Below are 15,878 nucleotides of genomic sequence, written 5' to 3' on the forward strand. Positions count from 1 at the left end.
CAAAATGTATAACAACATTGACAACTACTGTTGTCAACAGTAGTTTCCTCACAAGTTATGATGATTTAATACAGTAACTGATTCAGTTTTTGTGCTGGATGACTCAAGTAGTCAGAGATGGGGCTTTAAGCCTTTTCTGGGCGGTAACATACTTCTGGAGTCTGCTTTGTCCCCAAAAATTCACATACTGAAATTTGTCAGAAAACTGTTCAGCAAAGAATTGCAAAATTCCTATGAAATGCTTCTAAAACTAGAAAGGCCTAGACCTTTTCAATTAAAGATGAGTGGTTCAAATTCACTTGGTTCAAATTCAAACACTCTGTTGCTTCAGCTAGATGACATTTTAGTGGCCTGTGTGAAATGAAATTTTATCGATTTTCATCTAGATTCAGAACATATTTCACAATGCACAAGCTGCCAGAAATTAATACTAATCAAAGTTCTGGATCCTTTTTATAATGCAGTGATATCCATGTCTTTAATGTTCAGCTTGTGGACCTACCTTTTGAAATGTGATCAGTGACATTATTTTTATAGAACTAAGCATATTCTACACCAGTAAATGTTAGAATAGTGTTCACTTACACATTTCTTCCACTAACGCAGGGTTCCTATGTTTTTTTGTATTGACGTAGTCTTTAAAAACAAGCATACCCATCCCTGTCTGAAGCTGTAACTTCTTAGATCAAACTTGATAGGTGGCCAGATGGCTAAGTGGCGAGTAAGGTAGTGAGTGAATACGTAATGAGAAGTACTCAACAGTACTTTGTCTTCAGTGTGAGTTCTTGTTATGTACAGCTCTCTAATACACTTACTGATGATACTCTTGCTTTTATTGATTGTAAATGTTTTGCTTAATGGTTTCAAGATGACTGATTCTTCTTTTTCCTCTTTTTTCTATGTTTTTATTTTGTAAGAACTAGGGAACTTCTGGAACTTGGTCTTGACAATGAAGATTCAGAACATGAAAATGATGATGACACCAATCAAAGTTAGTATACAGAAACAGTTCTGTAGTATGCCAAAGTGCAACACTTTCTTGGTGTTTGTTCCTCTTTAGGTAGCTAAGGCTTAGAATAAATTTTGCTGCTTGTATATGTTACATTAAATTTCAGTTTAAGTAAAGTTTTCTTACCGTTGTTACTTTACCAAATTTCTTCTGCCATTTCCTGTTCTCATTTCGGGGCCCGCTTTTTGTCTCCTTTCTCTCTAAACTGCAGAATTTATGCCCTTATCATTCTGCACAATGACAGAATTTAAAATTTGAATCAGAGTTAAACTGTTTTTTTGACCTGATGAAACGTTTGCAGAAAACGGTAGACTGTGTACTCTGTGCTAAGTACACCTAGTGTAGGAGTGCCAGTTCAGTGAAGTTTGTTATGTAAAAAGAAGAAAAGTGATAATTAAGTAACTTAATAAAAACACGAGATTTGTGGAAGCATCCTTTAGAAGTATTAAATTTGCAGAGATGCTCCTCCAGTGAGATAGCTAAGAGGGAAGCATATTAATTTTTGTTATTTTCAATCCTTTGCTTTTCTAACTGTGGAAGTTGAATGAAACTTTTCTGATATTTAGGTGCTACACTCAACGACAAAGATGACGACTCCCTCCCAGCAGAGACTGGCCAAAACCATCCATTTTTCAGACGGTCAGACTCCATGACGTTCCTCGGCTGCATTCCACCCAATCCTTTTGAGGTTCCTCTGGCAGAGGCCATCCCCCTGGCAGACCAGCCCCATCTATTACAGGTGACATCAGAGATAGCATTCTGAAATAAAACTGCAGTTTGCTTTTTCGTTTCTAACTGAAGTATATTATTTACCCAGAATGCTTTTGTTAATTTTCAGCCAAATGCTCGCAAAGAAGACCTGTTTGGCCGACCAAGTCAGGGTCTGTATTCGTCTTCTGCCAGCAGCGGGAAATGCTTAATGGAAGTTACAGTGGATAGAAACTGCCTTGAGGTAGATTCAAAATTTTTATTTTTTTAAGCAATAGGGTAATTTAAGCTAGTAGTTTCATTCCTTAAAAAGACTCTTTAATGTTTTAAGTAGCTTTCAGAATTATAATTTAAAAGCCCAGTAAGTGTTACAATGACATTTTATGAAGAGTTTGATTAATTTTTCTTAAATGTAGGAACTTTTATGATTACTGATTTATAGCAGATTTCAGGCAATGTTTTTGAAGTCTGTAGTATAATCCCTAGTTAATTTTGAAATGCCAATTATATAATTATTTGTGATAAAAAGAATTAAATCTCCCTATTCGCCAGTAGATTTGACTTGCTTATAGACTGAGCATTAAATGGCAAGCATATGAAATACAAACAAAGTGGGAAAATGTTTTTTGATATTTGTTGGAATTATTGGGCTTATGGTGTTTTAACAGGTCAATTACAGTGCTCGCTTTTGTGGTTTAAAAATTATATATATATCCTTAAAAAGCCTTCTAGACTGCTTTGAAAGTGTAATTAAATTCTGTTTCTTCTTGTTCAGGTTCTTCCAACCAAAATGTCTTATGCAGCCAACCTAAAAAATGTTATGAGCATGCAAAATCGGCAAAAGAAGGAAGGGGAGGAACAAAACGTGCCTACAGAAGAATCTGAGAGTTCAAAGCCAGGACCTTCAGCTCATGATCTTGCAGCACAACTGAAAAGCAGCCTGTTAGCAGAGATAGGATTGACAGAAAGTGAAGGTCCACCTCTCACTTCTTTCAGGTAGTTTAAAATTACTCTGTGAAATATTACTGAACTGATAAAAGGATATTTGGGACTCTGAAAAGTCTCTTTAAATTACAATGAGTAACGGCACACTTCAGTTTGAATTTGCGGTTTGTGGTGGATAGCTTTTAAAATGAACAGTTGAACAGTCTTCAAAGAGGTCTGAGCAAACTGGAGTAAAAGTCCTTTACTACCTGACTTTCTGCTGCTGTCCTGCTATGAGTCCTGCTAAGTTTAACAATTGGAATTGACATCTTGTCATCTGTGTCTGGCGATACTGATCACACTTACGCAGTTTGGGATTGAACTGCCCTGACATTGAACTGCAGCTTTTTAAAAAAAATTTAACTTCTTGATTGAAGGGAGATCAATAACAGTGAATTTCATATAGCAGTGAAGTTACATGTTTTCAGAGTAATTTCTCTTTAGAAGCAAGACTTGTGTTTAAGAAGCTGAAACAGCACCTTCATATGCTTTTGTCCACCAACTTACCGTACTGTGGTGTTGTTTATCAGCAATAAAGAACTTACTTGAAGGCAGAGGGTAAGAAAAAGCAGAAGCATACAAAATGTGTCTGAAATTTAACTTGATTTTGCTTCTCTTTCCTCCTTCTGTCAGGCCGCAGTGTAGTTTCATGGGTATGGTTATATCTCATGACATGTTGCTGGGACGTTGGCGCCTTTCTTTAGAGTTGTTTGGTAGAGTATTCATGGAAGATGTTGGAGCAGAGCCTGGATCGGTACGTATTTCCCAGTGTAAGGACAATTTCTTTTACAACTAAATTGTGAAACTTCCTCATTATTCTGATTTTGGTTGTTTTGTTTTGTTATTTTGAAGATCTTGACTGAATTAGGTGGCTTTGAAGTAAAGGAATCAAAATTCCGCAGGGAGATGGAAAAACTTAGAAACCAGCAATCCAGGGATTTAACGTTGGAGGTAAAAAATGTTAGTTTATCTTCTGAATTCGTTTTCATTAAAAGTTGAATTATTGCACATTGTGGTAACTTGATAGAAGTTGTATTTCAGAGTCTGCAAGCAGGTGTCTTAAACCTTACGTGTTGTAATTACTCTGTAGTTTTTCACAATGTAATTGGTATTTCCTGAGTCTGTGCAGAAGTGTCCATAAAATTCTTGTGAAGCTGAAATTCTCTCCTTATGGTGATTGGTAAAAGACAGACAACTTCTTTGTGTTTCCATTAGGTTGATCGAGACAGAGATCTTCTAATTCAGCAGACCATGAGGCAGCTCAACAATCATTTTGGTCGCAGGTGTGCTACCACTCCGATGGCTGTGCACAGAGTAAAAGTTACTTTTAAGGATGAGCCAGGAGAAGGCAGCGGTGTAGCACGAAGCTTTTATACTGCTATTGCACAGGCTTTTCTATCAAACGAGAAACTGCCAAATCTAGATTGTATTCAGAATGCCAACAAGGGCACCCATACAAGTAAGTGATGCACAGCAGTTAATCTACAGATAACGTTTGTAAAAGTCTTGGATGTTTTTTAATGTTGAAATACTTGACATTGTCTCAGAGATTTCTCCTGTTGGCTCAATACAGGAATGGTGAAAATTCTCTGAGGCAAGGAAATGGCTTTTTTTCCTGTTTCTAACAGGAAGCTCTTGTTTTTCTTGAAACAAGAGTCTGCTTTAGATGCTGTCAGCTTTTCTGAGCATCTTTCTCTCCAGTAGGTAATAGTTGTTAAAATTTTAGCTAGTAAGAGCTTATACATTTTAAAATGACTGCTCTATCTGGCTTGCCACAAATACATTTTAATGGTTTTGAAAGTATATATGAACTTTTTAAGTATTTTGCCATCTTAAGTTGGTACAAACACTTCAGGTTCCTTTATTAAGTTTGGCTGACCCCCAATCACTGCTTTAAATGAAGTGGTTCTGTCTCATTGATGTCTTTCAAGTTATCTTCCAAAACTGTGTCCTGTTTACACTAAAGCTTAGATAAGAGGGAGAAATACAAAGATGTTTGAGCTTATGAGGTTTTTTCCCCTTCAGGTCTGATGCAGAGACTGCGAAATAGGGGAGAGAGAGATCGGGAAAGAGAGAGAGAGAGAGAAATGCGGAGAAGTAGTGGCTTACGAGCTGGTTCTCGAAGAGATAGGGATAGGTAAGTGATATATTTTTAATTTGTTGGACTTCAAACATAATTATTCTATTTATTGTTATCTTCAGGAAAGATATGTTCTCAAATAAAAAGTATGTGTTTTTTCACTTTCAGGAGCAATTTTCAGGGTAATTTCTTGAAATTCGTTATATGCTTTAATTCTTTAAAGAATACTTATGCATTGATAATGTCTCAACCATGTGCCATCAATCTCTCCTGCTAAAAGAAAAATAAAATCTTGTGTACTAGAATAAAATTGTGAGGCATTTTAAAAACATTGCCATTGGTGGCATGTCCGACTCGCTGTATCCAAAATACTAGTAGTGTTAAAGACTGGTTCACTTTGGTTCTCCATTTCTAAATCATTCTCTCCAAGCAGCTATGAGCAACACTACTATTCTTGCATAAAAGCTAATGCTATTTTGAATCTTTGGGCAAATTATATTGTTCCAGAGGATTTTTGCATATTTCATCTGAAATGGGTACAAACTACTTTAATTTTCTTAAGGGACTTTAGGAGACAGCTTTCCATTGACACACGGCCTTTTAGACCAGCATCAGAAGGAAATCCTAGTGATGACCCTGACCCTCTTCCAGCACACAGACAAGCCCTTGGAGAAAGGCTCTACCCTCGAGTGCAAGCAATGCAGCCAGTAAGACTTAACTGTCTCACGCACTTGATGATACATTGTTCTTGTCATCTCTTAATTAAAAAAAATAATTTCTTTGTCCATTATTGTTTAACGTAACTGAAAATACTTGAACACGTAGGGCTGTTTATATATTCTTTGGCATTTTCTTAAGATTTTTTTTTTTCTGTAATTTGTCATTTAGCTTTAGGAGGTATTGTTTAATGCGTTCCATATTTAAAATACTAAAACTTTAATAAAACATTATTTGAAAATGAGAGAACTGGGTAATAGTAAGACATATCATTCTTTATTCCCAGGCATTTGCAAGTAAAATCACAGGAATGTTGTTGGAATTGTCCCCTGCTCAGCTGCTTCTGTTACTAGCTAGTGAAGATTCCCTTAGAGCAAGAGTTGATGAAGCAATGGAGCTCATTATTGCACATGGCAGGTAAAGTGTCAAGGTTTTATATACGAAATGAAAGCTGGTTTTGTGGTCAAAGCACTTGTACTATGCTACATCTACTCTGCTACATGCAACTTACTCCTTGCTTTGTTCTAGGTATTTGTCTTTGGACAAGTGACTTATTTACTTTGGTATAATCTCATCTGTCAGGTTTCAGAATATGACAGTTCCTTATTGTGAACTTAAATATGTCTTTTTCTTTTTTTCCCCCTTGTCAAGGGAGAATGGTGCCGACAGCATATTGGATCTTGGGTTACTAGACTCTTCAGATAAAGTGCAGGTAACGAATTGTTGCACAAATTAAATTTACCTAACATCCAGTTGTATCAGTTAATTTTAATCACATAAGCAACTGGAGCCTTTCTTTATCACGCAAGACGAAGTTCTATTTAATTATCTTGTGGAGTTATCTTTTTTCCTTTTGAAAAGATAAAGCAGTAATTACTCAAATGGACAGTCTTAACCAACAGAACTTGAATCTTTGGGTCTAGTAACAAATAGCTTGTTGATGTGTGTCAGTAACTAGAAGTAGTTTGTTAATTGGTCTTCTGACTTTCAAACCAGGAAAATAGAAAGCGACACGGTTCCAGCCGCAGCGTAGTAGATATGGAATTAGATGATACAGATGATGGGGATGATAACGCACCACTTTTCTACCAACCTGGAAAACGAGGTTTTTATACACCGAGACCTGGTAAAAACACAGAAGCAAGGCTGAATTGTTTCAGAAACATTGGCAGGTATGCTACTATTAACTTTCTAGTCTGAAAAAATGTAAAAGACAAATATACAAAATAAAAGGGAGACTACCAGTGATCCAAGCTGCAAAGACTTTATTACTTCTATGCTCTGTATTTCTCATGTGGATCTAAATAGTGGGGAATTTGCTCATATTGACTTGAGGTTTCTTTTCCTGTTAGATTTTTATTTTTATCTTTTTGTACAATTTCTTTTGGAAATCTTATACTTCAGGAAGCATTTTTAGAAATTATGTATGTCCATGATTTTCTTTTGGGGATTCATAGGGCTGGAAAGCTAGCTGCAGCTTGATCCTTAGAATAGTTTTGACTTTTTTAATGTGAGTTTGCTGAAAGATCTCCAATGTAACTTCTGTTGTTCCAAACCAAAACCCAAATGTGTATTTTCAGAATCCTAGGACTGTGCTTGTTGCAGAATGAACTGTGTCCCATCACATTAAATAGACACGTAATCAAAGTTCTTCTTGGCAGAAAGGTAAGTTGGACATAGAAATTTAAATTTCCTTTAATTACATAAAATCTCATCTTTAAAAACTGGGCTTTTTTCCCTAACATGGATGTATAGACTAGCAGAGTGGAACTGTAAGGATGCATTTAAATTTAATTTTTAGAGTATTAATATTTTCATTTCCTACATTTTGAATAGAGTTAGATGTACTAGAACTCAGATATTTGACTAAGATGGAATGATTTGTAATAGGTTAGCCTTTGAATCTCTTCAGAAACAGCTTTCTGTCTCCCCTTTTTCTCTTCCTGAGGTTTAAGACCCAAAGAGATAGTGTTGGGCAACACTAAGTAAGAGCACCTTAGCTTACTGAAAAAGCATTTTCCCCAGTATTGGAGAGAACTCATTGAATTGAATTGTAATTAAAATTTTGTCTTAGGTGTAGGTATAATTTAATTCAGAGCGATAATTACCTAAACTTTTTGCAAAAATGCTTCCCCACCCCAGTAAACATTAATTAGGTACTGCATGTTTCATGCATTAGTCAATAGCATTTTAAATTGTCTGATGCCACAGACTTACACCACGGTTTGATACTGCTGTTCTTTCGTTAAAAACAGTGTCGATCACATAATTGGTTATCCAGTGTACATATGATCTTCAATGAAAAAGGGTTAATGGCAGAAAGATGCGCCTGCATATACCCCCTGATAACTTCCAAGGGAGAATTCCTTTCTAATTATTTTCTTCAGGTTTTTCTTCTTGAATATGTATTCCTTCCAGTTAAATGTTGGATACATCAAAGAATATTTTAGTTAGGTTTAGTTTAGTTAGTAGATGACTTTTCTCTCCAGGCTGATAAAGAACAAAGAAGCAAGGAGCTACAGAAAACAGCAAGAAGTAGACACTGGTATTTGAATCACTGGAAACTGGTATGCAGCTGCTGGGCCATCAGTCATTTAAATGTGTGTATAGATACAGCAGCAGTATGTATGTGTTCAAGTGGAGGGGAACTTTCAGCAGTTTGGAGCACTGATGAAAATTGTTTCCAGCCTCAGTCAACCTCCATCAACTCTCTATTGATCTAGGTGATATGTAGAAGAATTTGTTTTAAAAAACACTGTAAGTTTTCTTTGTAACCTCAATGCCCTTAATAGCTGGAAAGGCTTTACAGGTCTGTCTGTACGTTCTGCAAATGCACTTCAGTTGAGTGTTCTAATGCACCTTCAAAAGCAGGCTGAAAATAGGAGTTTGACTGCCTTTATTTCCAAGCGCTTGTATTCTTTGTTACCTGGGTTACTCACTGCTGTGTGCTAGTGCTGCGTAGGTTAGACAGAGATCACGTAATTTTGAATATGTTCTTAAACAAATGCTATGCTTGAAACATCTATCTTTTTTTACAGGTGAACTGGCATGACTTTGCTTTCTTCGATCCAGTTATGTATGAAAGCCTTCGGCAACTTATCCTTGCTTCCCAGAGTACGGATGCTGACGCAGTGTTTGCAGCAATGGACTTAGCTTTTGCAATAGACCTGTGTAAGGAGGAGGGTGGAGGGCAGGTAAGCACAGCTAAACCTGTGTCTTGGTACCTTCAGACTTAGAGAGCTTATGCGTGTTGTAGTGTACACGTAATCCATGCTCTTCTCAGATGGCAGAGGTAGTTTTACCCTTCCTAGATTCAGATACAGTGTTCTCCTTAGACATGTGGATTTTTTTTCCTTGAAGGTGATGTAGAACCTACCATAAAGCCTGGTTAGCATAGTCAATCCTAGGGAATCCTAAAAGCTAACCTGTAGTGGTTAATTTTGCTTGGTTTAAAGGGATGTTAAGCAGTAAATCACTGTGCGGCATACTGTGTCCATTGTAATAATCTCTTTTTCTTTTTTTCCCCCCCTTTTTTCTTTTTTTTTTTTCTTTTTAAATGCCCCTTGTTACTTTGCTGTAGGTTGAACTTATTTCCAATGGTGTAAATATACCAGTCACTCCTCAGAATGTATATGAGTATGTCCGGAAATATGCAGAACACAGAATGTTGGTGGTAGCAGAACAGCCGTTACATGTAAGTCTTTGGTGGAATATTTTTAAAAAACAGGGAAAAAAAAAAATCTGTAAGATTTCAGTCAATTAATTATTTGCCTTGTGATATTGCTAATAATATTTTTCCCTGAGTCTTGACAGCTTGATTAAAACTATTTAATTTTGTAATTTTTTTGCAGTTGTGTAACCGTTTCTGCAGCGCTGTAAAGACTTGAGTACTGTGAGGGATTTCTTTTGTATAGAATGAAAAATGATTTCTTTTAAATCCGATCTCATTGGTTAAGCATATATATTCATTTCTTGAGCTCAGATGGCATGTATCCTCTTGGAACTTTTGCTTTGTATTTAGCAGCTACTTTTTTCTAATAATGTCTGTCTCCTTTGATTTATTTAGCCTTATAAACAAAGATTAAAAAGAAATTTCAAAATATTTACATAAATCACCTTGAACTTCTGCCTTGTTCTCATTTTAAAAGGAAAAATCAATAAACATAACATTGTTCATATTTTCCTAGCCTGGCAATAAACCTAACAGATGACTATATTAAACTATATGAAAAGTAATTTGTTTTTTTTAAAGCTCTTTTAAAATAGAAGTTATGGAGTAATGTATTTTTGTAAACAGTTAATGAAGGTTCCAGTGTTTAGAATCACTTGTTCTGTCATATACTACATCTAAACATGGTCATTTCTGCTGACTGTGGTTTCCTGTTGCACTTCTGGGATACGCGAGCGGACTGTTAGATTGTCTCTGTGCAGCCTGGGTCCAAAATTCTTACAGAAGAACAGGTTCCTGGAATTAAGCCACTTGATCTTTATGCCTGCCTATACTAGTAGTTTGACTCTTTAAGAGTTGAAAGCTATAACATTTGTATTCAGTTTGGAATTTATTAAAACAAATTTATTCATATTCTTCCATTTTGAAGGTGGAATTTCCAATCCTTTCAGGATATTACTTATTTATATAAAATGTGTGTTGTGTATATCATTTTTGAAGCAGAGTTTGCATGTGAGTGTCTGAGGAAACAAAGTGAAAGTAACATGCAAAATGCATTTTTCATAATTCTCATTGCATTCAGCAAAATACCTGAACTTTTTAGCATTAAAGAGTGCTTCTCCTGGTGAAGTATTAGTTCAAACCATTACTGCTTTCTTTTGCCATAAAAGGTAGGGTTTAACAGATTGATGCAGTTCTTCATTTCAGAAAATCTGCATCTCACATGGTAGAGCTTTGAAAGAACCAATCAGTGAGGAGAATAATGAATTTTGCTTAATAGGGGATTTCACCTGGAACTTTTTCAGATGGACTTTAAATGCATTACTGAAGGGTTATGGCTGTAACGTGAATCTTGTGGTTTTCACTTAAGGCAATGAGGAAGGGTCTTCTGGATGTACTTCCAAAGAATTCATTAGAAGATTTGACAGCAGAAGATTTCAGACTTTTGGTAAACGGCTGTGGTGAAGTAAATGTGCAAATGCTAATCAGCTTTACCTCATTCAATGATGAGTCAGGTATGAAATAACTTACTTATTCAGAAACAGAGTTGCAGGGAAAACTTAACACTATTCTGTGTGGAGTTACCAGCATTAAACTTAAACTACCTCTTCATATTTGTCATCAGTTAATAAGTCATTGAAAGTCCTAGTAAAAACCTGTGGTGTTTTTACATACCTTTGAAAATATTTACCTTCAGTTGGAGGGGGGAGGGGGGGCACACATTTTTTGAGCTTTGCTGTCACTCTGTGTTAAATACAAGGGTTGTATATTGGTAGTATATCTTTCCTTCTGAAAGTTCTGCCCTAACTTTAGAACTATAAATGTGATGGATGCAGTCTAACATTTCTTACATAATTTTAAGCTATATTTAGCTGTTGTTAAGTTTTTGGGGAGGGAGAGGGTGGGAGTTGTATTGGGATATGTCAGAGTTAGCCTTTACATTCAAATGTATGTGTATGAGTTTTGAAATTACTGGTGTCTCCAATATAGGGACTTTATGAATGAGATTGTAGCTGAGATACAACTTGCAGCATGTGTAAATGTGTAGGTCTCTTAAATTTATTGTCCAGTGTACCAGCTGAAGTATATAACTTTTGATTTCATGCAGGAGAAAATGCTGAGAAGCTTTTGCAGTTCAAGCGTTGGTTTTGGTCCATAGTTGAGAAGATGAGTATGACAGAAAGACAAGATCTAGTAAGTTGTCTATTCCCCGTGGAAACGTGTAGAAGAACTGGAATAACTTTGGCATCATTCCTGTTTTTAACTGTGTCTACCTAGAGAGACTTTGTATTTGAAGAATTAAGGTAGCAGAGCAGGGCAGTAGGATTTGATTAGACTTTCAGTTCTGGAAATATCAGGTTTGAATCCTGCAACTGAAAGTGTGGTGTGTCCTTATCCACATTAATAGGTCTCTCACAGAAACACAGTTACAATCTCTGCACAGTCAATCTTAAGCAGAGTAACTGGTGTGGGCTAGTCAGGTTTTGAGGTTGAACCCTCTTCCTAGATCAGCTACTCTCCTGTAGCTCTCCTGACTTCTGTGTATCTTGAGGGCAACACCTGTGTCCTCTCTGTAAGATGGCAGTAATGATACTAACTACTTTTCGGACCCCTTTAGGAATAGCTGGTGAGAAGCATGAAAGTAAGATTCTGTGCAGGGGGGTTCATTTTGGTAAACGTGCCTGTAAATTGTATTCATTATACCCTTCTTAAAACTATCTGCTTTTTACTTCCTTCTGCTTAAGGTGTGATCTTTACAGTTTGCTGAAAGTAAGCCAGGACTAGTGTAAAGAGTAGAAAATATAGAATGCATTTGTTAAGGAATGTATACGGTTACACTTTAGTAACTCTGCTGTGCAAGTCAGTATTTCACACTTCAGACAGTATACCAGATATTCTCTGTTGCTGCCTTTTGTCTGTACAAGCACTATATTCTGTAGTTACTGACTAGTTTGTGAGGGATTTCTGATGCTTTTTGTATTGATGACAGTCAACAGACAGATTTGGGAACATTTAATTTATTGAGTATTTGTTGATACAGGATCGTTTTGAGTGCTGCTTTTATAATTTTTAGAAGTATATGATGTAATGAGCAGCTGAGGAAAGGATGTGAAGGAATCTACTACAAAAGCATGTAATGTGACCACTGAGATCAGTTGACATACCGAACAGTATGTGGTATGATCTGACTTGCTGTGACTGCGCAGTAGTTCTTTAACCTCAGCCTACACAGCATGTAGGCAATAGGAATTTAGCCTTGTACAGCAAAATTTTAAATGCCGTCGTCTTTTTTCAGGTTTACTTTTGGACCTCAAGTCCATCGTTGCCTGCCAGTGAGGAGGGATTCCAGCCTATGCCATCAATCACAATAAGACCACCAGATGACCAACATCTTCCTACAGCAAACACTTGCATTTCTCGCCTTTATGTCCCACTCTATTCCTCTAAGCAGATTTTGAAACAGAAATTGTTACTCGCCATTAAGACCAAGAATTTTGGTTTTGTGTAGAGTATAAAAAGTGTGTATTGCTGTGTAATATTACTAGCTAAGTTTTGTAGATTTTTCCATTTGTCTATAAAAGTTTATGAAAGTTAATGCTGTCATACCCCTGGTGGTACTTTAAAGATTTAAATGCAAACATTCCTGAACTAAATTTGTAACGTAAAGGCCTAAGGAGCAATGGCAATATCTGATTGCAACAGTTTGCTAGTCAATAACTCCTTTGCCTAACCCCAGCCAAAGATGACAGCAGAACAATATAATTTACACTGTGATTTATCTTTTTGCTGAGGGAAATATGTAAAATGCTCTGAAAATTCACTGCTGCCTTTGTGGAAGTGTTTCAGCAAAGGTTCTTGTATAGAGGGAGTAGGGAATTTCGAAATAAAAAATTAAGTATGTTCTGTGTTTTATTTTAACTTTTTTTTTAATGGTGTTTAATTTGTGGTTGGCTGCAGTTGTGTATCATGTATATTGAACTTGTAAAAAGTTCCTGACAGCTCAGATCCCAGGGTTGGGATCGTTCACTTACAAAACCACTTTCATTGCAATTTTTGTTCTGATTGCCTTGAACTCTGGCATATCAGATACCATCACTAATAATTTGCATGTAATCTGTACTTCTAGTGGGATTTTTTTTTTTTTGTACATATGATGAGGCCAATGCACAGTATTTCATAGTTCACAATCAACATTTTTGTATCCCTGTTTCAGTGAACAGACAGTCAGGAGATTGTTCCACTACCAGTTCTAACCTGACACTTGTACTACGTTATCTAACTATGTAAACTCAGCCTGGGCACTTTCTGGTAACTGTAAAATGTTTATAAGATCATGATTATTGAAGATACATTTTGGAAAACTTCAATGTTCGTGAACAGCTTAACTTCTTTTGTATCTAGCCTTTTTTTAAGTATCTTGTTACAGTTTTTTAATAAAGAAATTACAGACAAAATACCAAGTCATACTGAAGAAACAATAGTTTTTATTTATTTAGCCATTTATACTTTAGCTAACAGCATACAGTAAACATAGTTGTTTGTAAAAATTCTGAATTTTGAAACTGAAAAATTGACCTGCAGAAGACATTCAGCTCACATTTTACAGTTAGCAGAGAATCCTGAATGAAACAGGCCAGGCAACCCCTTCTTTTCACAGAATTGGTTTGAAGGGAAAGTGGCTTGTTCTGAAAAATCTCAAGGTAATTAGGTTAGAATAAAATTCTCAAAGCTGCATTGTAGTGGGTTCTACTGTATGTTCACTTTTGAAGTGGTTGGTTGCTTTTGGGGAGGGCAGTCTTTGACATTAACCTAGGACTTGTTTTCCCTAATGTTTGAGAGATTTTTTGAGAGTTAGGAAGTGATCAATAAAGGAGGGAGCTACTTCCTCTGTGTCACATCTCTGAAAGCTTATCAGACTGGAGTATGGAAGGTTAAGAGCTTTTATGGTGGTGATGTTCTCCCTCTTAGTTGCTTTTCCAAGCTCATGAGTTGATGTTAATGAATTTTTTTTTCTTCCTTTTGTTGGAAAGAGCTAAACTAATGTTCCGCCAAAATTTGAATGGAATTCACCTTTGCCAGAATTTCACTGTTTTCTTTTCTGACAGCTAGTTGAGGGTGAGCAGAAGTTACCTACAGCTGTGATTTTCAAAAAAGCGTCTGCTTTCATTAGTTGCTAGAGGTATGGAGGACAGTTGAGATCAGAAATTCTGATCACCTGTTGCCAAACTGATGCTGAAAATCCTGTTTTCAAAATAAGGCTGGCTGATTGAGGCTTGTGTAGTTAAACTGCAGATAAATCAAGATGATTTATCATGATAAATCAGATAAAACAGATGTAGAATTATTTTTGCATGTACTAATACTTCCTAAATCAATCATCCTAGAGAAGGATAGTTTCAGTGTATGAGGATTGGAGTCTGTTCTGGATTTCCTGTTGTGACCTCCAGTGTCACTTAAGTTCAAAACTATCAGATTTTACTGATTAAAAATAAAAGCAGTACAGCTACACAAGACTAGATGTAGGTGTATTAGTATAGAGAAAATGTATATTGGTATGGCTGTTCTCATGTACTAAGGAGTTACAAGGGTACAAAGCAACGCATACCTTATGCCTGGATTTCTAACTGATGTAATTATTTCCATTACCAAAAACACCTCTAAGTGTGTAAAGTTAGTAGAAAGCAACAAAAGAAACTGTTTAGAATAGGCATCAAATCTGCAGTCTGTAAAATAAAGCTCCCTCCCTCACAAAGCTTTGTGAGACTTGATGTATTAAAAAGTATCCGAGGCCCTTGAATGAAAGGCCATATATAAATGTAAAGTACTATGTGTGTATATATATATATATGTATTGTGTGTATATGTATATAAGTGTATGTGTATGTATAACATATAAATATATGTTATATGTATATATATTTCTGTATATAGCTTAAACATTTTTTTAAGTCCTGTAATGTATAGCTAGACAAAAATGATGCAGATATCGAACAGTAGCTCACCATATATACACACACAAGGCATTCTGATAAGTGGAGAGGGAATCTAGAATGATTAATGCTGTCGTCATTGACTTGAAATGTGTATGTAGCTTTATAAATAGCTTTTTTCCTCTGTATGGTATATTTAAACTATATCAAGATTTTAATAAGAGAAATGTTTATTAAAATCATACACCTCATCTCCCTTTGACTTAAGCCCTTCTGTTAGTTCACTTTTAAGATGTGGTAGAGAACCTAGTTAAAGGAAAATTCTGTGATGTTTCTATTTTTTAATAGTCTAAATCCTTAGCTGTTCATAACTGCTGAAATAGGAGATGAAGTTAGCTATGAATAAATTTTATTGCCAACTGCTAGACGAGTTCCTATTCTGAATCTAGGGAAAACTGACACCTTAGTGCTAACTTCCATGGCTAATTCTTGGCAATGGTTTCTGTTCCTTAGCTGACTGTATCCAACACAGAAAGTAAACTGCTTGCTCCAGCTTCGTTAGTTTTCCAGAAGTGAAAAACTGTATGGATTTCTCGTCAAGTGGCCTTTCCCATCTGTTTGGTTTCCTGCAAGTTAGTCATTTACTCATTAGATAATGTGCAGTGAAAAAGCTGTAAACTGGAAAGTTTGCGCATCAGAAGCAGTGTCTTTCTTGTACAGCAGCAGTCATTCAGGAAGGCAGAGGAAAGGCAATTTTCCTAATCTCTTAACCTACATTTA

The 15,878-nt window shown here is 36.0% G+C and overlaps 1 protein-coding gene across 1 annotated transcript in view; it reads left to right on the plus strand.

Annotated features, from left to right (window-relative positions):
- Positions 1-13,628, plus strand: part of UBR5 (ubiquitin protein ligase E3 component n-recognin 5) — a 68,142-nt gene extending 54,514 nt beyond the window's left edge. The window contains exons 42-59 of the mRNA XM_010131176.1: positions 918-991; positions 1,576-1,748; positions 1,848-1,961; positions 2,493-2,713; positions 3,335-3,455; positions 3,554-3,652; positions 3,917-4,160; positions 4,727-4,838; positions 5,344-5,488; positions 5,785-5,915; positions 6,150-6,210; positions 6,495-6,670; positions 7,079-7,163; positions 8,537-8,692; positions 9,079-9,192; positions 10,538-10,682; positions 11,276-11,361; positions 12,464-13,628. Coding sequence (XP_010129478.1) covers positions 918-991; positions 1,576-1,748; positions 1,848-1,961; positions 2,493-2,713; positions 3,335-3,455; positions 3,554-3,652; positions 3,917-4,160; positions 4,727-4,838; positions 5,344-5,488; positions 5,785-5,915; positions 6,150-6,210; positions 6,495-6,670; positions 7,079-7,163; positions 8,537-8,692; positions 9,079-9,192; positions 10,538-10,682; positions 11,276-11,361; positions 12,464-12,676 — 2,470 coding nt within the window. The 3' untranslated portion in view covers positions 12,677-13,628. The remainder of the gene's footprint in view (positions 1-917; positions 992-1,575; positions 1,749-1,847; positions 1,962-2,492; positions 2,714-3,334; positions 3,456-3,553; positions 3,653-3,916; positions 4,161-4,726; positions 4,839-5,343; positions 5,489-5,784; positions 5,916-6,149; positions 6,211-6,494; positions 6,671-7,078; positions 7,164-8,536; positions 8,693-9,078; positions 9,193-10,537; positions 10,683-11,275; positions 11,362-12,463) is intronic.
- Positions 13,629-15,878: the final 2,250 nt, after the last annotated feature.

This window comes from Buceros rhinoceros, unplaced genomic scaffold, assembly GCF_000710305.1.
Source record: "Buceros rhinoceros silvestris isolate BGI_N320 unplaced genomic scaffold, ASM71030v1 scaffold19932, whole genome shotgun sequence".
Classification (NCBI taxonomy): Eukaryota; Metazoa; Chordata; class Aves; order Bucerotiformes; family Bucerotidae; genus Buceros; species Buceros rhinoceros.